The 25,625-nt window shown below is 40.7% G+C and overlaps 1 protein-coding gene across 6 annotated transcripts in view; it reads left to right on the top strand.

Moving 5' to 3' along the window:
- Positions 1–742: 742 nt before the first annotated feature.
- The window catches only part of FANCE (FA complementation group E), a 75,774-nt gene continuing 50,891 nt past the window's right edge, over positions 743–25,625 (top strand). For 3 of the 6 annotated variants that reach the window (XM_072137182.1, XM_072137177.1, XM_072137183.1), the window contains exons 1-2: positions 899–1,014; positions 23,379–23,580. In XM_072137182.1, the coding sequence (XP_071993283.1) occupies positions 23,387–23,580 (194 nt within the window). In that variant the 5' untranslated portion in view covers positions 899–1,014; positions 23,379–23,386. The other 3 variants (XM_072137180.1, XM_072137181.1, XM_072137178.1) reach the window with 3 other exon arrangements.

Here is a 25,625-nt window from a genome sequence, read left to right as displayed (position 1 = left end):
CAAAGGCACTCAAATCACCTTTCTTCCCCATACTGATGCTCGGTTTGAACTGCAGGAGATTGTCTTGACCATGTCTACATGCCTAAATGCACTGAGTTGCCGCCAAGTGATTGGCTGATTAGAAATTAAGTGTTAACGAGCAGTTGGACAGGTGTACCTAATAAAGTGGCCGGAGAGTGTATATAGTTTGAGATGAAGGCAGTCAGACCAGCAACGCTATATAGCATTAGTGAAAAAATCTTGTCCAGTACGAGAGCAGCACAGTATATAATACGTTGTAGTGCCATGTTACATTTCACTTCCAGTAGGCCTTTATTCTGTTGTTATTAGTATACTGTAAGAGCTCTCAGCAGTCTGTACAGAAGATCACATACAGTTTATTGTTTCCTGAACTATGATGTACTATGTGGTTTTCTGAACCTGCTTCACAGCAGTTGTCTAAGTCCCTATTATTTACTTTGATATTCATTTTTTATGTGAATTTTCAAGCAACAATAAAATAAAATATGTTATTTATTATTTTAACAGTATTTAATTGTTGCTTGAAAATTAAAATAAAAGTAAAAAAGGGACTTAACCAACTTACTGTGAAGCAGCTAAATACATCATAGTTTAGGGTCCGGCTAAAGGAGGGACAATATGGTCCCAACAAATAATGTTGGGAGTTATTTTCCACCTGCTTCTTCTGGAGCATATTGTTTCGCCATGCAAACGGGTAAAACTACTACATGTGATCGGAAATAGACAGCGGCAGCAGAGCAGCGTAGTTCCCGTCACTGATGGCGGTACTAGGCGGCAGCTATAACGGAGAAGCACACCACAAGCGCTGCACTGAGTTACCTAGCGGCCTGAAGTTCCGGCTTTCCTGGGTACAGACACCACTGAGGAAGTGCGTAGCAACAAAAAGCGTCACCTGACTATTGTATTACATGTGACTTCTACGTCACCATAAGCACTGGCGGGAATTTCGTCAAGGATGCGGTTTTGTCAGGGTCTGCATTTGCTGTGGAGACGGTATGAAAGCTGCACGGTATATGTATACAATACATAGCAAGAAATTATTTCTATTGCTCTGCGACGCTGATGTAACGGGAACAGTGTGGATACAGTACATCAGTGGTTGCTTCTAGTACCTGTCATACTATTGTATCCAGTGCGTTTTTATCGCATATTTCGCTACAGTGATCGCAAGCTTGTGATGAGGTCATATATGAAACGCTTATGTGCATCATGACTGTGCCAGTGTCCTTAGTGCACCCAACCCTTACTTCTGCTGGTGCTCACAGTTGTTGACTTAAAGAGGACCTGTCACCCAAATTTTCGGCACTAGGAGCTGCTTACTAAAGTAAGCAGTGGTCCGATGTAAGCAGCTCCTAGTGCTTCAAGTAAGCAGCTCCTAGTGCTTGAACAAACGGCGCAGTGTTAGGTTTCCGGTAACGCTCTCACTCTATCTAACACTGTGGCGGGGTACAGTGTAATTGTCGGACAGCTTGCAAAGCTGTCCGACGTATTCATGAGGGCGCGGGGTTGGAGTGTGGCTAGGGGCAGTGACTGCCGGCCTATGGAGCGAGCAGGGCGGTCCGGGGAAAAGGCAGCGCCTCAGATCGCCCTCTCATGAATACATCGGACCGCTTTGCGAGCAGTCCGATGATTACACTGTACCCCGCCGCAGTGTTAGATAGCGTTACCGGATGTTTCCGGTAACGCTATCACTCTAACACTACGGCGTTTGTTTAAGCACTAGGATGAAAATTTGAGTGACAGGTCCTCTTTAAAGGGAACCCGTCATCAAAAATGGACCTAACTACCAGTATGTTGTCAAGCAGTTGAACAACTTCTAGATCATGTTGCTTTTATTGCCCAGGTTGGTGACATCATCCAAAAAATCAACGTTGAAGTGAGATGTAAGTTATAGGGATATGTCGTTGACCCTAAGAGTCTACTCTTTTACCTGAACGAAGGGAGGCGACTCACTTAACCCTGCCCCTAACTGGCTCACCATGCCCCCTTTTACCCAATACCTTCGGGTTAAAAGTGGTGTGGAGTGGTGTGACTGGCTGGACTGCGGCTCATGAGTCAGAAGAGCGGTAATTCCCATCACTAGTAAGTTAGATGTATAAAGTCAGGACGCGGAGAGTTTAACACTGAAGTACAGCTTTCCCTGCCTCTGAACACCTCCTCCCATGTGATTGACATTCACCAGACTTCAGTAGATCTGATAAATGATGTCCCTGGACACAGGACCATTGATTACAGTAATAGTTGTTCTAAGGCAGGTAAAGATTGACTTCAGTGTTAAACTCTCCTACTTGACTTCATAAAACCGATTTACATCTCACTTCAAAGTTTATTTTCTGGATAATGCCACCACACCAGGCCATGAAAGAAACATAGGGGCTTCTTGACTAAGGGTCCACACATGCACTTTCGTCGGACTGTTCGACATTTTCTGGATTTGCTCAGCTTTGACTGGTATTTAACCCCTTAAGGACGCAGCCATTTTGTAGCTTAAGGCTCAGCCCGATTTTTTGGATTCTGACTTGCGTCTCTTTATACGGTTATAACTTTTGAACACTGTTACTTATCAAAGCGATTCTGAGATTGTTTTTTCCCCACATGTTGTACTTCATTTTAGTGGTAAATTTTGGCAGATAAGTTTTGCATTTATTTACAAAAAAAAAGAAAATATGATAAATTTTTGGAAAAATTTGCCATTTTCGAAATTCAAAATCATTGCGTTTTCAGGCAGATCGATTTACCACCTAAATAAGTTGCTGAATAACATTTCCCATTTGTCTACTTTACATTTTCATAATTTCTGAAATGTCTGGATAATTTATTTTGATGTCACGCGGCTTGCAAATAGAATATCGCTTTTCCGGATTTTCAGAATTGACTATTTTGGGGATAAATACAGTTTGGAATGAAATTTTACATATTTAGCATCAAAACCCCCTATATAACCAACCCATTTTCAAATCTGCACCCCTCAAGCTATCAGAAACAGCTTTTACGAAGATTGTTAACCCCTTGAGATCTTCATAGTAATTGAATCAAAATGGAGGTGAAATTTAGAATGGTCATATTGTTCCCTTATACGTTCATTTAGCCCTAAAATTTACACATTTCCAAAAGATAAAAAGAGAAAACCCACCATACAATTTGTTCTGCAATTTCTCCTGAGTACAAAGACCCCCCACATGTGGCTGTGACTTGTGTTATGGGGGCACAGCGAGGCGCAGAAGGGAAGGAGGGCGCTGCAGCTGCCAGGATTTTAGTTTCCTCATTGGCCCCTTTTGAAGGCTATAAAATTTTCGCTTTTTCGTTATTGGGGCCATGTGACGGCATTTTTTTTGCGGGATGAGATGCTTTTTCCAATGTTACCATTTTGGGGTTTGTATCACCTATTGTTGAAAATTTAGGAACGTTTTTTGAGGACAGGAGTAGAAAAGCATCAATTCTGTACTGGATTTTTTACTTCTTTTTTTTTTGGTGTTCACCGTATAGACTAATAATCATGTTATCTTTATTCTATGGGTCGATACGATTACGGGGATACCAAACATGAATATATTTTCTTACGTTTTACTAAATTTGTCAAACAAAACCCTAATGTGGGGAAAAATCTATCATTTATGTATTGCCGTATTCCAAGTGGCATAACTTTGTTACTTTTTTGGCTACGGAGCTGGTTGATGGCTTGTTTTTTGCGGGACATGTTGTACATTGCACCAGTATCATGTCGCAGTACATATGGTTTTTTGATCACATTTTATAGCATTTTTTGTGGGATTGAAAAGGTAAAAATCATAATTTTTGGAGGGTTTATAACAGTTTTTTTTTACGGCGTTTATCGTGCGGGTTCAATAATGATTTACTTTTATTCTACGGGTTGTTACGGACGCGGTGATACTATATATGTGGGGTTTGTGTTATGATTTAGACTTTTTTTTTAGTTATATGTCTCTTTATATGTTTTGGGGGTTTGGGGCATTTTTAGTGATTTATGACTTTATTTTTTTATTGAATAACTTTTTTTTTTACTTTTTCACTTTTATACCATGGGACATGAAGAAGCAATCATCTGATTGCTTCTTCATGATAATATTCTGCAATACTCATGTATTGCAGAGTATTATCAGTGTCAGCCTATACACTTGCATAGGCTGGCACTGTGCCAGTAAGATGACGTCACAGACGCCATCTTACTGGCAATTCTTGCAGGTAACTCTGGGGTCCAGATCGGACCCCAGAGTTACTATAGCAACGATCGGCGCACCCCGAAAACGGTTCGGGGGGGCCGATCGTGGGGGAAAGATCCCCCAGATACATGTTAGATGCCGCGGTCGCGCTGACCGCGGCATTTAACGGGTTAAGCACCCGCGATCGGAGACAACTCCGATCGCGGGTGTTACACTGGGGTGCCGGCTATCAGTCACAGCCGGCACCCCGTCTTTCCCGATGCCGGTTCGGCTCAGATCTTGAGCTGAACCGGCATCAGCTCAGCGTCCGATATATCGGACGCTGAGCGCTAAGTCACTGCGCTCAGCGTCCGATATATCGGACGCTGAGCGTTAAGAGGTTAACAGGGGTTTGCACTGGGATTGCGTTGCACGCGATCAGATTGTGACGCAGCTGTGCTGGCTTTCATGGGACAGGAATGGGGGGGGGGGTCGTCGCAGAATCCGACTGATTCGGACTGAACGCGGGATTCAAGCACTTACATGCACCAGGAAGAATAAGGTGAACTCTGTCGGACCTGAGTGGGGAAGCAACACATGAAGGATATCGGGCGCACACTCTTGGTGAATCGCGGCAGAGTGCATTATTGTCGGACAACGCCGCACAATCTAGCAGCTGCTTGACAACATAATGCTAGTGGTTATTATACCAGTTTCTGAAGCTGAAAAAAAATTCCAAATTTGGAAAAATTGAAAAAAAACTGCACGTGTATCACGTTCTTGTGGGCTCAGTTTTTACGACTTTCACTCTTTGCTCCAAATAACACGCCTACTTTATTCTTTGGTTCGGTGCGATCGCGGTGATACCAAATTTATATAGGTTTTATTGTGTTTTAATACATTTTCAAAAATTAAACGAATGTGTACAAAAAAGAAAAAACATTTTTTGTCATCTTCTGAAGCTAATAACTTTTTCATACTTTGGCGCACGGAGCTGTTTGAGGTGTCATTTTTTGCGAAATGAGCCGACGTTTTCATTGCGACATTTTGATCATTTTTTTATTTCATTTTTTATGTGATGTAAAAAGGTGTAAAAGTCGCATTTCGGACATTTGGGCGCCATTTCCCGTCTCGGAGGTCACCGCCGGCTGTAACCGTTTTTATATTTTGATAGATCGGGCATTTTGGGACGCGGTGATACCTAATATGTTTGTGATTTTTACTGTTTATTATGTTTTATATCAGTTCTAGGGAAAGGGGGGTGATTTGAACTTTTAATATTTTATTATTTTTTTTACATTTTTTAAACTTTTCTTTTTTCCCCCCACTATTTCTTAGACCCTCTAGGGTACATTAACCCTATATGGTCTGATCGCTCCTGCCATATACTGCAATACTACTGTATCGCAGTATATGGCATTTCTGCTCACTATACATTACAATGAGCCACAGGCTCATTGTAATGGATATGCAGAAGCCATTTTTGTTATTTTTTAAACTTTTTTTTTTCCGTTTTTTTCCCCGCTATTTCTTAAACCATCTAGGGTACGTTAACCCTAGATGGTCAGATCGCTCCTACCATATACTGCAATACTTCTGTATTGCAATATATGGCATTTTTGCAGGTCATTCATTGCAATGAGCCACTGGCTCATTTTAACGAATCTGCAGAAGCCATGTAGCCTCGTGTCAAAAGAATACCCGAGGCTACCATGGTAACCGATCGCCACCGTCTTTTAAACGCCGCCGGCGGCGTTGAGAGGGTTAATAGCCGCGATCGGTGCAAGCACCGACCACGGTTATTAGCGGTGGGGGTTTTCTGCAAAATGCAAAAACCCCCACCTTTGTATGAAGAGGACACAGCCCGTGAGCCCTCTTCATACACTCCTTATACCTCTGTGCCGTAGAGCTACGGCGCAGAGCGTTAAGGGGTTAAAGGACATCTACCGTCAAATAACTTGATGGTAGATGCTGATACTCATTTCCTCGTCCCGTCCTGATCATCAATAACCTTTTTTGTATCCTTTCGGAATGTCCTGATTTAGTAGAAAAAATGTTTATAAACTATACAAATGAGGCTGAGGTGCTCTACCACATGGCTCCTAATTTTGACAACTTCTGGGAGTTCACCCCAGTGAGCCCTCTTGATACAGTATTGGCAGCTTTGCACCGAGCGCTAAGAGTTTAAAGGGGAGACTATTCTGTTTCGCCCAACATGACATTCCCCAACGGCATCGTGCGGCAAGGCCAATGTGTGGGTCGCGCGGATCCCCTGAGGTCAGTGGTGGTGAGGGTCTTTGGGATTACAGACCCTGGATAGACAGGGTAAGCAGTGGAGCTCGTGGAAGCTGCATCTGGCTTGTTCGGCGGTTGGCCACGCCCCCAAAACCATTTTGTTTTAATTCTTGTGAAATGCTTAAAGGGGTATTTTGGGAATATGAACATCTGATACAAAAACCCATAATGCTGTAAATAAATTAATATAACAAAACTCAATGTCATTAGTCACACAATGGAGCTTAAATAGTTTGCTTTTTTGGCCTCTCTAGAGTATGCAGAGTTCTCACCAAGATGGCCACCACTGGAAACTATGAGTCCCATGATCCTTTAGGTCTCAGTAATTTCTCCTCCATCTTCTGCTCTGCTCTCAGTGATGATCTAACAGACATTCTTGCTCTGTTACCATAGTAATGATGTGTAACTGACATCTTACCACAGCACTTGCCAAACTGGATGCACTGCAACAGACTACAGCAAAACATAGCGGTGATCACATGACCTGCCCAGGCAGGTGTAGGACATGTGATGTGGACATGTCACCAGCAGCCATCTTCTAACCATTGTCTGCTCCGCGAGGAGGAAATCAACGGACTGATTAAAGGGCCAGAAACACTACAGTGTAGGTCAGCAGCATTTTTCTGCTAAGGAGAGCAACATTTTAAATAACAACTAATTTTAGTTTGGCTTATATTTTAAAGACCCAATTATGAAGATTCTTGGAATACCCCTTTAACTAAGGCTGTTTTGAATAGTTTGAGGGGTGCAGTTTTAAAAAATGGGCGATTTGTGGTGAGTTTCTAATAAATAGAACTTATGATGATGAATTGTCCTCTAAAAAATTACGTCCTGGGGGCACTAAACCAATCCAAGATGCCGGAGGCATTTAAAGGGATAACACATGCTTTTGGTGCCAGCAGCAACCGCGAGTGTTACCGGTGGGTGTTTACCCTACCAGTGAGCCCCCTCCATACAACCGCAGCTGGCATGTGACGTTGCAGTACATTACATTTCGGTAAGGGGTTAAATGTAACTCAAGTGCTGCAGGGAGGAGTTTCTCCTTATCGCAAATGGGTTCGCAAATAGAATAAAATAAGCATACCGCACCGCAGTATCTTTTTTCAATAGAAAAGTCCCGGTACTCAAAAATCTGCAGAATGTCCTATTAAGTCAGTGTCCCGAGACCCTCAAATTATTAGAGAGGTATGAAACGTCCTCTTCTGATGTTGCCGATTCGACGCCGATGCTGATGTCTTACCAGTGTCTCTTAGGTAAGCGATGGTTCCGGTGCTACTGCAAATTCCTCCCTCCGGGGAACTCCATCTCTTTCACAATCGTTCCACTTGCTTTGTCCTCTCTCCCGTTTGTTGTATGGCAGTATATGGTAGGATCGATCAGACAACCTAGGGTTAAAGTACCCTAGGGAGTCTGAAAAATAGTAAAAATAAAAATTAAAAAAAAGTTAAAAAAAAAATTATAATAAAAAAACCTAAAAATTCAAATCACCCCCCTTTCCCTAGAACTGATATAAATATAAATAAACAGTAAAAATCATAAACACATTAGGTATCGCCGCGTCCAAAAATGCCTGATCTATCAAAATATAATAACGTTTTTTCACTGCGTTTAACCCCGTAACGGAAAATCGCGTCCAAAGTCAAAACTGGCACTTTTTTGCCATTTAAAAAAAAATTAAAAATTCTATAAAAAGTGATCAAAAGGTCGTACAGTCCTAAAAATAATATCATTGAAAACATCATCAAAAGTCGCAAAAGATGACACCACCCTCAACTCCATACAACGAAGTATGGAAAAGTTATAAGCACAAGAAGACGGCAAAATAAAAAAAAAATTTTTGTTCATGAGGTTTTAATTTTTGTAAATGTATGAAAACATTATAAAACCTATACAAATTTGGTATCCCTGTAATCGTACTGACCCAAAGAATAAATTAGATGCGTCATTTGTGGCGTGAAGTGAAAGCCGTAATATCCAAGCCCACAAGAATACGACACAAATGCGTTTTTTCACCATTTTCACTGCATTTGGAATTTTTTTCCCGCTTCCCAGTACATGACATGGAATATTTAATACCATCACTATGAAGTGCAATTTGTTACGCAAAAAACGAGCCGTCACATAGCTTTTTAAGTGTAAAAATAAAAAAAGTTATAGATTTTTGAAGGTGGGGAGTGAAAAATGGAAATGAAAAAACGGGAAAGGGCCCGGTCCTTTACCGGTTAAAGAAACAAAGTCAGCCCCACAGGGTAAAAATAAGATGATGGAGGACCGAGGTAAACTAATCACTATTCCTTTTATCACAGAATACACAGGCGAATTATTAAGAAAAATTGGCATATCTTGAAGTATGACCCAGTGATAGGATCATTGATGGCGGCACCCAAATTTGTTCACCGTAGGTCCAAGAACATCAAGGACCATATAGCGCATAGCAGCATTAATAATCATGCCTTCAAAGAAGACACAGCACACACTATTTTTTTAGATGTACTCACTGCAAAGCATGCAGAAGCATAGGTAAAACAAACACTGGGGGTATACATAATTTTTCATCATCGGATAATTCTTTAGTGTACAATATTAAACACTTTGCCACCTGTGACACTACTCAAATTATTTACATGATCGTCTGTCCATGTGGGTTGAAATATATAGGAAGAACGATAAGGAAATTAAAAACACGGATAAACGAGCACTTTAGGAATATAAAGAAAGGGAAGTTAGATCATTGTTCGTCTGCTCACTATGCACAACATAACCAAAAAAACCCCATGGGTACTTCTTTTTTTAGTCTGGAACGGGTCTCCGCGCATTGGAGAAGCGAAGATCTAAATAAAAAAATGAGTCAAAGAGAGTCCTTTTGGATCTTTCAACTAAAAACCCTCACCCCACTTGGACTAAATGCTGATTTTGAAATTAAATGTTTTTTATAAAAAAATTTTTTATATAAAAACTTTTTCTCACATAATTACATGCACAGTAGCACCCTACAATTGGTTTATGTTCTACATTTATTTTATTATTATTTTTATTTTTGTTAATACTGACGTCCCCATTTTTAATCTATATTACTTTACCCTTTTTTAAATGAGGACACTGATGTTTTAAACACTATAGGGCTATATATGGGTGTACGCACCTGTCCGTTAAAATATCTTGTTAAAATATCTTTTTGAATAACGGAGATCCAAAGCTTTTACAGCATCGATATAATTTGTCTTTTAATTGGCAAAAGAATGAGAAGCCTTTGATTATGTAGTTTTTTTCTTGTAAAATTGTTTGTGTATATTTTTTGTATAAAAGACACGCATTTTAACACGCCAGTAAGCCCCGGAAGAAGCCATCCCAGGCGAAACTCGGGAGTCGGGCATGCGTTACCGAGTGTGTATTTATGCTTAAGGTCTTTTTATATTTCGTTGTTTGTGAGTATTTTTAATAAAAAACCTTTTCACCAGCTGTGAATCTACTGCACCATCATGTGTCCCTTTTTTCTTTTGAGTGACAAATGGGAGAGAGGACAAAGCAAGTGGAACGATTGTGAAAGAGATGGAGTTCCCCGGTGGGAGGAATTTGCAGTAGCACCGGAACCATCGCTTACCTAAGAGACACTGGTAAGACATCAGCATCGGCGTCGAATCGGCAACATCAGAAGAGGACGTTTCATACCTCTCTAATAATTTGAGGGTCTCGGGACACTGACTTAATAGGACATTCTGCAGATTTTTGAGTACCGGGACTTTTCTATTGAAAAAAGATACTGCGGTGCGGTATGCTTATTTTATTCTATTTCATTTAGCGATAACAGGAGAACGTAGAGGCGGAGGTTAATTTGTGTTGGAAACGTGGTGGTCAGTTTGACCATTTTTCCTCCTTGCGCCGTTCTTTCCTTTTAAACTATTGTCTGCAGGTGAAGGGTACCATATTGTTTGTAATGCAGAACCTTTGTTGCTTATTCCTGATCACAAGTGTTTTAGGTCTAAACAAATCTCAATCGTGAAAAGCCCCTTCCTGTAAATTGTGCTTCAAAATGCAGCGTGTGAGTCAGACATGAAAGTACTAAATTATTGTGATTGAATTGGTTTGTAAGGAAAAGTTATACAGTTTTCTAAAAATGCTTTCTGTTTCAATTCCTCCAGGTTTTATAGATCTGTTTGCTGTAATTCTATAGTCTTTACAGAACTAGAGGACAAGGTAACACTTGGCAGGGTTTACCTTTAAGATGGCGTCTGTGACGTCATCTTAAAGGCAAAGTGTCAGCCTATGCATCTGCATAGGCTGGCACTGATAATACCCTGCAATACATTAGTATTGCAGAGTATTATAAAGAACAAGCAATCAGATGATTGCTTGTTCATATCCCATGGTGGATCATGTAAAAAAATGTAAAAAAATAAAAAATGTTTTTCAATAAAAAAATTACTTTATAAATCACTAAAAATGCCCATAAGCCCCAAAACATATAAAGAGACATATAACGCTCAAAAAAGTCTAAATCATAACACAAACCCCACATATATAGTTATTATGATTTTTACCTATTATATCCCACTAAAAATGCAATAAAAAGTGATCAACAAAACATATGTACTCCAGAATTATACTGTTGCAAAGAACAACATGTCCCGCAAAAAACAAGCCATCAACCAGCTCTGTAGCCAAAAACGTAACAATGTTATGGGGGGTCGCTGCACTCAGGAGAAATTGTAGAACAAATTTTATGGTGAGTTTTCTCTTTTTATCTTTTGGAAATGTGTAAATTTTAGGGCTAAATGAACATATAACCGACAAAATTTGACCATTCTAAATTTCACCGCCATTTTGATTCAATTACTATGAAGATCTCAAGGGGTTAACAATCTTTGTAAATGCTGTTTCTGATAGTTTGAGGGGTGCAGATTTGAAAATGGGTTGGTTATATAGGGGGTTTTTGTTGCTAAATATGTAAAATTTGATTTCAAACAGTATTTATCCCCAAAATAGTCAATTCTGAAAATACGGAAAATCGCTATTCGATTTGTAGGCCGCGTGACGTCAAAATAAATTATCCAAACATTTCAAAAATTATGAAAATGTAAAGTAGACAAATGGGAAATGTTATTCTGCAAGTTATTTAGGTGGTTATTCGATCTGCCTGAAAACGCGGTGATTTTGAATTTAGAAAATGTTTCTCTTTTTTTTTTTGTAAATAAACACAAAACTTATCAGCCAAAATTTACCACTAAAATGAAGTACAACATGTGGGGAAAAAACAATCTCAGAATCGCTTTGATAAGTAACAGTGTTCAAAAGTTATAACCATATAAAGAGACGAAGGTCAGAATCTAAAAAATGGGACTGAGCCTTAAGCTGTAAAATGGCTGTGTCCTTAAGGGGTTAAAGAGAACCCGTCATGCAAAATAACCCCCCTAAACTAAATATATTTTCATAAACTGCCATTAGAGAGCATTGCCTCTATCCCTTCATTGTCCCTCTACATGCCTGTAAACCTAAGCAATGAGGTCCTAAAGCTGTATGCAAATGATCTGTGAAATGTCCAATGAAGCATTAGCATATTCAAGCTGTCCACTCTATTCATGAGTGGGAGGCACAGCCACACCCCCAGTGCATGACTGGCAGCCTGTATAATGATGTGCTTCCTGGTGCTGGTGGCCACACCCCCTGCAGCCTGTGTGTGTGTTTATGAGAGATACAACAGCTCCAGGATGCAGCCATGTTATAGCAGTACATGTCAGATTCATGTGTAGCTGATGTCTGTGTCTCTCACCTGTATATTAGGAGGATGCAGCATGTCAGCAGATGCAGCACACATATACTAGCCATGCTTTACTATACATTACACACAGACCTGAGCAGGGGGAGGAGAGGGGAGGGGTAACAGGGGTGACATCACTGCCTCTGACCATGTGACCAGCCTCATTTACATAATACAGAAAAGATGATTTTACAATGACTAATGTATGAAATAACTAGATAAAGGCTGGGATGGGATCCTTGTGAGCTTCTCCAACAGGTAGAGGTGACAGGACTAGTGGCAGAGACCTGATGACAGGTGTCCTTTAAAAACCCAATGATGTGTGGACAGTGTTATTGTGGCAAATCAGGTAAAGTAGCTAATAGTTGTTTGGTTGTTATGCATTCGATTTATTGTAGCATATTTTACTCATATGCTGCTGAGTTCCACTGATTGAGCTGTTGGATACATTGTAGCATGAATGTCTATTGCTGACACTAGATGTCAGTTTTCATTTTCTCCTTGCTGAGCACCTGAGTGAAGTTGGCCCCCCCACCTTGTTCAAATCAAACAAAATTGGTGTCAAACGTTTGTGCTACGTTTGTGCTGGTTTGTGCAGCAGAAATTTTTGTTTGTGCCGCTATCGTTTTTGAGATTTTAATGAAGGTTTCCAGAGGTCATCAGAGGTCAACCAGCCCCCCCACATTGCCCAAATCAAACAAAACTGGTGCTGGTTTGTGCTGCGCAAATTTTTGTTTGTGCTGCTTTTGTTTTGAATATATGAACAAAAAATTAAAGTTCAAAAGTTCAAGCAGCCCCCCCACATTGACCGAATCAAACAAAACTGGTGTCAAACGTTAGTGCTAAGTTTGTGCTGGTTTGTGCAGCAAGAATTTTCGTTTGTGCCGCTATAATTTTTAAGATATGTTCAGGTGTTCAAGGTGTTTAGGATGAACTGGTAAAAAATAAACCTAGTGACCCTTTTCTGATTTGATCACCAGGGGGAGCTAGCAAACACATTGTACTTTGGAAGAAATGAACTCTAATGACCTTTGCAAAAAAGTATGAATATATTAAAACTTATAGCGGCACAAATGAAAATTTTTGCTGCACAAACCAGCACAAACGTAGCACTAACGTTTGATACCAGTTTTGTTTGATTCGGTTAATGTGGGGGGGGCTGCTTGAACTTTTGAACTTTAATTTTTTGTTCATATATTCAAAACAAAAGCAGCACAAACAAAAATTTGAGCAGCACAAACGTAGCAGAATTGTTCGGCCCCAGTTTTGTTTCAAAACTGTGCAGCACAAATGAAAATTTCTGCTGCACAATCCAGCACAAACGTAGCACAAACATTTGACACCAATTTTGCTTGATTTGAACAAGGTGGGGGGGCCAACTTCCCTCAGTGTTTTTTGGCATTTTGTGCCTATTGATGGCTAGCTCCATCTGCAGCTCAGAGCTGCCTAACTTTTGCTAATATTTAGCTCTGTTCCACACTACATTGAAATTAAAATCAAGATCTATCAGCCCCCCAACATGTTTCGCCAGTTAACCTGGCTTCCTCAGGGGTAATGGCTATAGGTAGTGGCGGCGTGCTTAGTTTGGGGTTTTAATGACTTTATTGATCCTCCCCTATGTGTTGGTTAGCCATTCAGTGACAGTTTCCTCTGTCTGGGGTATCCTAATAGGTCTGTTGGTTAAATGGCTTGTTTCTAAACAAATCGTAGTCACTTACTGCAAAGACATCATGTCATTGCTAGCCAATATCGAACGGTTTCGGTGAGTCCTCTTCCCAATAGCTGTCCAGCACCGGCGTATTCGGGCCGACTGGGAAGAGATGTGCAGGGTCCAATGGCTCTAGTGCGCATGTCTTGACACTTAGTTTGTGCCACCTGTGTTTCTTGTGCGTATGCTCTGGCACTTAGTTTGTGCCGTCTAGGATTTGTATGCTTTTGTCCATTATCATTGGCGGCATCTTCACGATCGGTCTCCAGACCTTAGTGTTTCTACCCTTAGATGGAGCTGCACATGTCCACGGACTTAACTTCGGCAAGGCCCCGCACTAAGGGACATTGGTATATATTTGACTACGATCCCCTTCTTAAGAATCATTGCTGTATATCGGTATGATATTTCTAGTTGACATCACTGTCAGGGGATACTAGTGGGGAACGATCATTTGCATTATTATCAACTCATTCTAACCCCATTCTCAAATTTCTTATTAGGCCAGCATTAGAATGATTTTAATAACTATTTACTCCTTTACATGTAGTCAGTCCATAATAAATTAATTCTTTTAGAAGAAATTTTTGTGAAGTTAATTTTTCAATTAAATCAAGGGATTCTCATCTTTCCATGCGCTGTTATAACATTATTGGTAGGTGGAATGGTCTTCTTCACCCTTTGATTCGTGTCAGTCTTTACATTATCTACCAAGGTAAGTATAGTTTTGGAACTGCTTCCTGGATATTTGTTTACAGATATTTGCACTTAAGAACCATAGAGCTTTTCTGTACTCTGGACATTGTTACAGTCAATCATGCTTATACGCCTGGTGTAAGAGAGTCAGCTAGTATTTATCCACCGTGCCTCCGTTTGTAACAATAATCTGTCAAGGTTACCTTTTCTGGGACCCAGTTTTAGCTTCTCAATTCCCCAGAATTTCAGACAGTTGACATCTCCCCTATGTACCAATCTAATATGTTTCGAGATTGGGGTGTTTTTGTTGGTGGTGATGGAGCTCAGATGTCCCGATATGCGTCTGTGCAATTCTTGAATAGTTTTTCCAACATAGAGTAGGGGGCACGTGCACTGCGCTGCATACACCACCCCTCACTCTTGCAATTCATGTACAGTATTGTCTGATGGTAAACTCTTCTCCATCTCTGAGGTTAGTGAATTTTCTGGTTGGAGGCATGAATTTATAAAAGGTACAGTTCCCACACGGGTATGACCCTGTTTGGGTGGAATGTAGCCAAGTGCTCTGGTGATGTGACTCCTCAGCAGGTAATCCCTCAGGTTTTTTTTCTCTACGTTAAGTTATTGTTGGGTATGTAGTGAGTTTGTCTCTCAAGTCGCTATCCACTAGCAGAATAGGCCAGTGTTTCTTGATGATTTCAGAGATCTGAACGGCATATGCATCAGATGTTGCTATGCAACGTATTTGATCCTGTTGTTCTTTCATCTCTGTAGTTCTTATTAGTGTCTCCCATTCGGTTCTTTTGGCTCTAGAGTATGCTCTATATAGATGTGGTTTGGGGTAACCTCTGTTCTTGAACCTGTTGAATAGTAGTATACATTCACTCTTAAATGATGCTTCACTGGTAAAATTAGCCTACAGGTATACTCCTCTTAAGGTTCTTCGGATGCCAGCTACACCAGTCAAGAAGACTGTTATTGGAGGTCGGTTTCCGGTAAATTTGTGTTTCCACTTGTTGATTCTCATTTATGGAGATGGTAAGATCCAAGAAATGGATTGATTTTTCCTGAATTTCGCTGGTGAATCGCATCCCTATTTCATTATTGTTGAGTAAATTCGTAAATTCCTCAAATGACGTTCTGTCTCCGTTCCAGAGAATCAGGACGTCATCTATAAATCTACCCCAATATAGGATTTGGTGGGTATATTTGAGCATCTCCTCAGAGAAAACTATGGTGTCCTCCCAACACCCAAGAAAGAGGTTGGCATATGAGGGGGCGCCTTGCGTCCCCATAGCCATCCCTTTCACTTGGTGGTAGAAGGTCAGAAGATCTAATACAAATGAACTGTACCCCCTTGGTGCTTAAAAAGTATTCTACAGCCTTCCTACCCAACTCATGCCTGATGTTACTATATAAGGATTCGACATCCAAACTGGCTAGCATGGTCCTCTGGGTTACCTCAAGTTCAAATAGTTTTCTTATGACGTCTTTAGTGTCTTGCAGATATGAGGGTAGTGATTGTACAAATGGCTGAAGAATCTGTTCGACATAGGTGCTACAGCCTTGAGTGAGATTGTTTCAACCCGACACAATGCGTCGGCTGGGTATGGGTCTTTTATCCACTACTTTGGGTAGTGCATAGAATGTTGTAGGTCTCTTGTTGAGCATATATTTGAACTCCTCCTCACTGATTAAATTTTTCTCTTTTGCATTTTTCAGAATGACCTCAAGTTCTGAGATGTATTTGTTTGTAGGGTCTGCTGGTAGTATCTCGTATGTGTCTTGGTCTTTAAGTATGTCCATTACCATCCTAACATAGTCGCTAGTATTCATTATGACCACGTTGCCCCCTTTATCGGAGGGTTTTACTGTGAGTTCATTATCTCTGCTCAATTGAAATAGTGCTTTTTTCTCTTGTTCAGATAAGTTTGAATGTTTTCTATTCTTACTCATTCTCATCTGCTCAATATCCAGGGAAACAAATGTTTCAATGTTGGATTATTGCCTAAATGGGGGGTTCAGTTTGGATCTAGGTTTTAAGTTTGTTAAGGGGGCCCTCACTCGTGCCGATCTAGTTTCATTTTCATTCTCCAGTTCAATTAGTGTTTCTAATGTTAATGTGTCCCTCATACCACTTTTTCTTTGTTCCAGCAGTTCACTCTTATGTAATTTATGTAGGGCCAACTTTCTTGCAAACAAATGAATGTCCGTAATCCATAGGAATTTGTCTGTAGGTAGAGTTGGTGTAAATGAAAGACCCCTTTGTAAAAGCTCCATAGTGCTGTGATCTAAGATTTTTGAGGACTGGTTGATAATCAAATTTTCTTTATCATTTGTTGGTTTACCAAATCTCTCTATAGGGTCAACTTGTTGTAGCCCCATTTCTCCCGATCCATCAGTTGTACTCGAGGGACCGGGGTACCAAAAAAAGGAGCTGGGTGCAAAATTGTGGTTAAGTGAGGTAGGATGGAAGTCTGAGTGACAATTATTGGTTAGTGAGGGACCAGTAGAGTTTGGTCCTGATTTGTGCTTACTGTTGTCATGGTGGGAATTGAGATTGGTGTGTTCAAGGACTGTGATGAAGAAACGGATAGTGATGTGCTTTTTGCATGATTCTGTGTTATTGAGGATGTGCATTTTGATGTTTCCTTGGTGACACGAACTAAGTGTCAAGACATTCGCACTAGAGCCATTGGACCCCGCACATCTCTTCCAAGTCGGCCTGCATACGTCGGAGCCGGACAGCTATTGGGAAGAGGACTCACCGAAACCGTTCGATATTGGCTAGCAATGACATGATGTCATTGCAGTAAGTGACTACGATTTGTTTAGAAACAAGCCATTTAACCAACAGACCTATTAGGATACCCCAGACAGAGGAAACTGTCACTGAATGGCTAACCAACACATAGGGGAGGATCAATAAAGTCATTAAAACCCCAAACTAAGCACGCCGCCACTACCTATAGTACAACAAATATTTGAAACCACTGTGTAATCCAATCAAATACTTTATATAAATCCTTGGATGACAAACATAGACATAAGGCATATAAATACTTCACCAGTTTCTGGCTCAATATGCTGAAGTCCACAATTAAAAGTCCACGCTATTTTAACCTGGTTCACTGAGACGCTGATCGCCCGGTGTGTCCTATGACGTTTCGGAGGTAACCCCTCCTTCCGCAGACATGCGTAGTGCCGGTCAGGTGAGGGTTTAAATGCATACGGAGCATTATTACAATACAATATTCAAACAAACCCTATAACAACAATAGTACAGCAATTACATATAATATACAAAAAAGACAACGTGAAAAATGTACAAAGAACCTCCTATAAAAATGCACTGAAGCAACATTGTTCATTCAACCCATGGGGTTGTAATGTATCTAACTTGGTAATCCAAAATACCTCTCGTTGTAGGAGTTTTTTATTTAAACCCCAATCATTATCTTGTGTGACCTCTTCCAAAATTAACCACCGCAAATCGCTCACTTGGTGTTTGTTTTCTCGAAAGTGCCTAGCAACACCCGTTTCCTGTTTAACCTTTTCATTACTGGCCATTAGTTCTTCCTCTGTTTTGTTAAGATATTGTCTAATGAGAGACTTATGTTCATTAAGTCTAACACGAATGGCTCTGCTAGTTTGACCCACGTATGCAAGTCCACATGGGCACTTTAACATGTACACAACTGCTTTGGTATTACAGGTAAAGAACCCCTTTAATTGAATTTTATGTCCTCTCATAGGGTGGTTAACGAAATCCCCTTTTAAAATATTCGAACAATTTCCGCAAGCTAGGCACGGGAAAGTGCCGTTCCTCTTAGCGGCAAGAAACTTTTTCTTGACAGTAATGTCAGATCTCACTAATTCATTAGCGACTGACCGTCCCTTTTTATAAGTAAACTTGGGGCGATCTTTAAACAGTAGCCCATATTTAGACAGAGTCCTCAAATGAAGGGGCCACGGGCATTACCCCAACAGGCATGACGACCAGATTAAAACAAAAGAAGAAATAGTTGAATTAGCTGTAAATATCTCGACTCGAGAATTGTCTCCCACAGAGAATAGCGTTATCAACAAAGGATTAGGCTTCGTGCCTACTTATGAAATGGATGAATTCTCGTTTTTAGTCGATTTTTACAAATTTTGCCGCAATCTGAGAATGAAGATGTTTTTCCAAGGACAAACTAGATTGATGGAGTCCATCCCTTCTATACTGAGAAAAAGAAGTACATTCGACCCCTGCATTTCCTCCATCTTTTTGGATACATTTCAAAACATTGTGATAGATGAAGTTAAAAAGAATTAGAGTAAATGTAGGAACCCTTTGCCTAATAATCTATCTAAAGATGAAAGAAATGCACTACAGACCCTAAAGAAAGATACCACGATCACCGTAATTATGAATAAAGAAGATTATTGCAAAGAAGCGATGCACCAACTATCAGATCCGTCAGTGTACCTACGACTTTCAGCAGACCCCACCAAAGAATATAAAATCTACGTGGATCAAATCTTATATGAAGCACTACAACAGAGAGACATCTCAGAAAATGTTTACAAAGCCTTGGTTGTGGAACATCCTCGCGTTCCCATTTTGTATCTTCTGCCCAGGGCGACCGATCATGTCTAGTGTTAGTTCTATCCTTCAGTCCCTCTCAATTTACGTTGATTCCTTTCTGCAGAAGATTGTCACAAAACTACAGAACTGTCTAAAAGACACTAATGCGTTTATGTCCAGATTAGATAAAGTTAATCGGTCCGAGGTTTCGTGGCTTTGTACACTCGACATCAAGAGTCTGTACACGAATATCCCGTATGAGGAAGGCACGAGAGCAGTGCTTGAAGCGCTCAAGAAATAAGCATCTTTAAATAATCGGGACATTAAATTTATTATGGTTCTGCTTGATGTGATCCTAAAGAAAAATTATTTTAGGTTCGGTGATGAGTATTACTTGCAGCTGCAGGGATCCTCTATGGGGGCCCCTGTGGCTCCAAGTTACGCCAATATTTTTATGGCATTTTTCGAAAATGAATTTGTTTACACTAGCCGCTGGTCTGACTCCATTGTAATGTGGACCAGATATGTGGACGATGTCTGCTTATTATGGAATGGGTCTGAGCATAATCTTGATGAATTTATTTGCTATCTAAATCAGTGTCATACCCTCATTAAGTTTTCCGCTGAAAAGAACACTCAAATACTACATTATTTAGATGTGGAAATTAAAAAAACTCAAGATCACATTGTGACCACTTTGTTCACAAAAGAAACTGATCGTAATAACTTATTAAAATATGACAGTTATCATGCACCCCAAACATTTAAAGGGATTCCTAAAAGTCAGTTTGTGCGGGCTAGAAGGATTTGTAGTAGTGACCAGGAATATAATATTCAAAAAGATAAATTGATCGATAAATTTGTTAATCGGGGGTACCCAAAAGATGAAGTGGAAAAAGTGGGACATGAAGTTTCAGAATTACCTAGAGAGAGTGTTAGAGCAGCCAGACCTAAAAAAGTGGGAGATCGAATCGCCTACCTTTCCCAATATGACAAACATGCTAATTTAATTAAAAAAACAATTCTAAAAAATTGGAATATCCTTTCCCATGATCCTAAATATGGGCTACTGTTTACAGATCGCCCCAAGTTTACTTATAAAAAGGGACGGTCAGTCGCTAATGAATTAGTGAGATCTGACATTACTGTCAAGAAAAAGTCACGGCAAACGTTTCTTGCCGCTAAGAGGAACGGCACTTTCCCGTGCCTAGCTTGCGGAAATTGTTCGAATATTTTTAAAGGGGATTTCGTTAACCACCCTATTAGAGGACATAAAATTCAACTAAAGGGGTTCTTTACCTGTAATACCAAAGCAGTTGTGTACATGTTAAAGTGCCCATGTGGACTTGCATACGTGGGTCAAACTAGCAGAGCCTTTCGTGTTAGACGTAGAGGTATTTTGGATTACCAAGTTAGATACATTACAACCCCATGGGTTGAATGAACAATGTTGCTTCAGTGCATTTTTATAGGAAGTTCTTTGTACATTTTTCACGTTGTCTTTTTTGTATATTATATGTAATTGCTGTACTATTGTTGTTATAGGGCAGTGATGGCGAACCTTTTAGAGGCCGAGTGCCCAAACTACAACAAAGACCCACTTATTTATCGCAAAGTGCCAACATAGAAATTTAATTTGTGATTTATTCTCCCTTCTCTGTCACAGTTTTCATTGATACTAGCACCCTGAGTACACCAATAAGGCAGAAAATAGTCCCAGGTTGAGCTGTCACTTTAATATAGCTCTGTGCACAGCATGTCCTGGGCTGTTTGGGACTGTAGGAAGATACCTGGAGTCCTCTCTGGTGATGGCCTGAGTGCCCACAGAAAGGGCTCTGAGTGCCACCTCTGGCACCAGTGCCATAGGTTAGCCATCACTGTTATAGGGTTTGTTTGAATATTGTATTGTAATAATGCTCCGTATGCATTTAAACCCTCACTTGACCGGCACTACGCATGTCTGAGGAAGGAGGGGTTACCTCCGAAACGTCATAGGACACACCGGGCGATCAGCGTCTCAGTGAACCAGGTTAACATAGCGTGGACTTTTAATTGTGGACTTCAGCATATTGAGCCAGAAACTGGTGAAGTATTTATATGCCTTATGTCTATGTTTGTCATCCAAGGATTTATATAAAGTATTTGATTGGATTACACAGTGGTTTCAAATATTTGTTGTACAGATTGCTCGATCGCGGTGTGGAGAGCCCGCGAACTTGACCGGTGTACACACTATGGTGTAAGGGGCTTAATTGCTTTTTGTTGCCACTACCTATAGCCCATTACCCCTGAGGAAGCCAGGTTAACTGGCGAAACATGTTGGGGGGCTGATAGATCTTGATTTTAATTTCAATGTAGTGTGGAACAGAGCTAAATATTAGCAAAAGTTAGGCAGCTCTGAGCTGCAGATGGAGCTAGCCATCAATAGGCACAAAATGCCAAAAAAACACTGAGTGGCCGCTACAATACAGGTAATGTGAGAATTGAGAAGTTGGAGATATCTGAAAAAACCCTAGCTTAGGAATATACAGGCTCAGCAAGAAGAAAATCAAAACTGACATCTAGTGTCAGCAATAGACATTCATGCTACAATGTATCCAACAGCTCAATCAGTGGAACTCAGCAGCATATGAGTAAAATATGCTACAATAAATCGAATGCATAACAATCAAACAACTATTAGCTACTTTACCTGATTTGCCACAATAACACTGTCCACACATCATTGGGTTTTTTAAATGAGTTTATTTACTTCAAATATTTAGGTGTACTTTTTACTTTGTTAGAAATAAAAGTTACATTTTAATGACACTCGGATATGGGTAGAAAACCTTTGCCTTAGGCCAGTGATAGCGAACCTTTTGGAGACAGAGTGCCCAAGCTACAACCGAAATCTACTTGTATGTCGCAAAGTGCCAACATGACAATTTAAGCAGTAACTTATTGATCCCTGCTGTATCACAGGTTTTAATCGTATTGGTGTCCTGAGTTCACCAATACAATAGAAAGATGGAGAAACTTGGATTGTAGCTTCCCTCCAGGATCCCCTGTAGAGGAAGAATCAGGGGACCCAGAGCAGGAGCTCAAATGACAATCCATCTCTATCCAACCCTTCCCGCTCCTCCTGTAGTCCTGGCAGTCAAGGATGTTGCTTTAAAATAGTGCTGAGCATGGTGCGTCCTGGGCTGTATTGGATCACAGGAGAAAGCGTTGAGTCCTATCTGGCAAACTCTGTGTTGGGCTGAAGGCCTGGGTGTTCACAGAAAGTGTTCAGAGTGCTACCTCTGGCACCGTTCCATAGGTTCGCCACCACTGCCTTAGGCAATGTACTGTAATTCTATAGAACGCTTCAATGTTTACTTCCAGTGGATAGAAATCTGTCTATGGTCAGCCGCTATTATCACAGAGAGTAATCGGAGCTACGTAAAACTAACGGCTCGTGCACCTGTGTGACCATCACAAGACCATGGACCGATTTCTTTCCACTGGAAGTAAACATAGAAGCTTTTTATAGCAGAACAGCAAGTAGAGATCTAGAAAACTGAAGGGTATTGATATAAAAATTATATTGAAACATTGTATAACTTTTCCTTACACAAACAATATCAATTATTTGCTAGAAGTGGACAACCTCTTTAACTATATACCACCATTCATATAGTCATGTGGTCCATTTAAATAATTTCATATTTTAGTTTTAATCTGAAAACAGAATAACAAAACAAGCATTTATAGTAGTAAATTAAGGCAGGTCTCTCTGGGACTTGTAGGTTGTCTTGGAAATGTTGTACATTCAGATCTGTGATTCGATGTATAATACATCTTAAATGAGAATTCAATGCAAGTCTGTGACCACCACCACTATCATGGTGATAAATAATTTCATATTTTAGTCATCTTGTTTTCATTCAAAAATTGATAATAGAGCTCAGTGAGCGAGTGAGCCAGGCAGACAGCCAGTAAGGTGCTCCTGCAGTCCCAGCCACTTCCTGTCTGTGTTGCAGTGATGCGCACGTTGGCCGCAGACAGCACAGTACTTTTTTTTTGCAACTTAGGAATTCTGATTTTGATCCGTTTGCAGGGGATTATATTGAAAAAGTACTATCTTACAACCCTACTGATGAGTCATGATAGTTGTTTAATTACTAGTCATTTTTTTCTCTTTATTCTCAGGATCTGTCATGGCAAGCTTTCCTGTCCACAATGACAGAGTTGGGCATCTCTTTCTACAGGCGCTGGGAGCTGGTTCCAATGGAGTCTTGGCAGCTTACAGGCTTATTCAGACTTATCCAGGACCTTTTCCGTGGAACAGGCTATTGGAGAATCTTTGCATGAAGGTCCCATCCCAAGATGTATTAACTGGAAAACTGATCTTGTGAGAAATATTTTTTAAATTTTTGTATTTGGTTTGATTTACCCCCCTCATACACAATCTTGACAAATTAACTCCTTAGGGACATAGCCAGTTTGTATGTTAAGTCTTAGCCCTTTTTTAAAATATCTGACCAGTTTCTCTTCCTGTGGTAGTAACTTTTTAACACTTTGACATATGCCTGGGATTGTTTCTCGTGAGACATTGTAGTTAGTGTTACTAGTCTAATAGTGCTAATCAGTTAGTTTTTTTTGGGTGGTACAAATTTAATAACTTTGGAAATATTTTAAAAGTATTTTCGAATGTTTTACTTTTTAGTTTCAACAAGGTTTTATTATTTAAAGGGGTTATACGGTTTTTAAAAATAACTGAGGCCCGGGCTGGGGTGGGCTAGTTAAAAATAACAAACATCTACTTACCTCGTCCGGCGCCGCCGATGTCCCGCTCCGCGGCCGGTCTTCTCTGTGCGCCGGTTTCATTACAGGGGCACACAGGGAGCTTCCGGCTGGCTGGAAGCTCCTATCCGACACCATCTCTCAGCGCTTACAACACTGAGAGATAGGGAAGGATAGGAGGAACCGGCAAATCCCGGACCGAAAGCTCCTTGTGCCGCGGTCCCTTCGATCCGTGCCCCTGTTTGTTTACAGGGGCACGGATCGAAGGGACCGCGGCGCGGGACATCGGCGGCGCCGGAGGAGGTAAGTACATGTTTATTATGTTTAAATATCCCTCCCCAGCCCAGCCATAAGAAATTTTTAAAACCCAGATAACCCCTTTAAAAAACATGGGAAAATGCTTTACAATAGGTCAAGGCGGAAGGTTTACCCCACTCAGGGGGATTAATAGCTTCTGTATCATTCAAAACAATAAAACATAGGGGAACCAGGAAGGGAAAGAGTACACAGGGGGAAGGAGAAAAACATATAGGTAACAAAATCACAAGAACTGTATAGTGTAGAATAGATAGTGGATAGACCAAGACTACATTTGGAGAAGTGCTGGAGCCATGTTGATGCATAATGGACTATTAAGGGGACAGAGATCGAGCTCTCTCGAGGGTGTGGGAATCTTGTGAAGGGACCCAGGGGTTCCAGATCCCTTCAAACAGTGGAAAGGTGTCTGTTGCCTCCATTCTCTCAAACACCGTCAGTAGGTTGATGTGGACCTGTGATTCATTAGGTGAACCCCGAGATATGTAATGTAGTGTGGTTAAATCTTAAAACCGAAGGAAATAACTAGTGATTCTTGAGTCCTAGCTGGGATTTGGATTTGTCCATATTCACTGTAAGTCTTCATGCTGAGTGGAAGGAGCTGCGTTAAGTTCAGGAGGGATGTGTGAGGGCTGGTGATAGAGAGGAGCAGGTCATCTGCAAAGAGACTTAATTTATAAGTATCCTGTGTGGTTTTAAAGCCCTGTATATTGGGGTTTGCCCGTATGGCTGCCGCTAGCGGTTCCACTGCGAGAGCAAATGGGGGCCGGGTGATAGAGGACAGCCCTGGCGTGTACCTCTGGCAATATGAGTAGGTGTGGGCTGCATTTTAGGGAGCTTGAGTTTGGCAACTGGGTGGTCATAGAGAAGTTTAAGGGTGGATATAAAGGCAGGTGGAAAGCTTCAAGGACTTTAAATAAGTATGGACACAAAATGGTATTGAGATAAGTGATCCAGGGGAAGGGGGAAGCAGGCACATACACTGTGAGCTCTACATTTCACAGATAAGGCCGGATTCGCACAGCGGGCAGACGGCAGTACGTTGGGAGAGGAGTAGAGCGCTGCTCACCCCCGCCCCTCTCCTTAGGGATATATGGCGCACGGCGCCGTATGCCGTGAAAAGATAGGGCTTGTCCTATCTTTTCACGGGGTACGGATCGGTACGGTGCAGCACATGTGCAGCATTGATAAAATGCTAAAGAAATACTTAAAAATGTAATATTTTTATGTACAGATCCAGACTACTTATATACAGAAAATGTATTTTCCTAAAAGCAGTAAGATAGGCGGAGTTCTTATATACCCCACATGTGTATTTTCACCATATTATGCAGCACT

Source organism: Engystomops pustulosus, chromosome 2, assembly GCF_040894005.1.
Source record: "Engystomops pustulosus chromosome 2, aEngPut4.maternal, whole genome shotgun sequence".
Lineage (NCBI taxonomy): Eukaryota > Metazoa > Chordata > Amphibia > Anura > Leptodactylidae > Engystomops > Engystomops pustulosus.
This window is presented reverse-complemented; position numbering and strand designations above follow the sequence as displayed.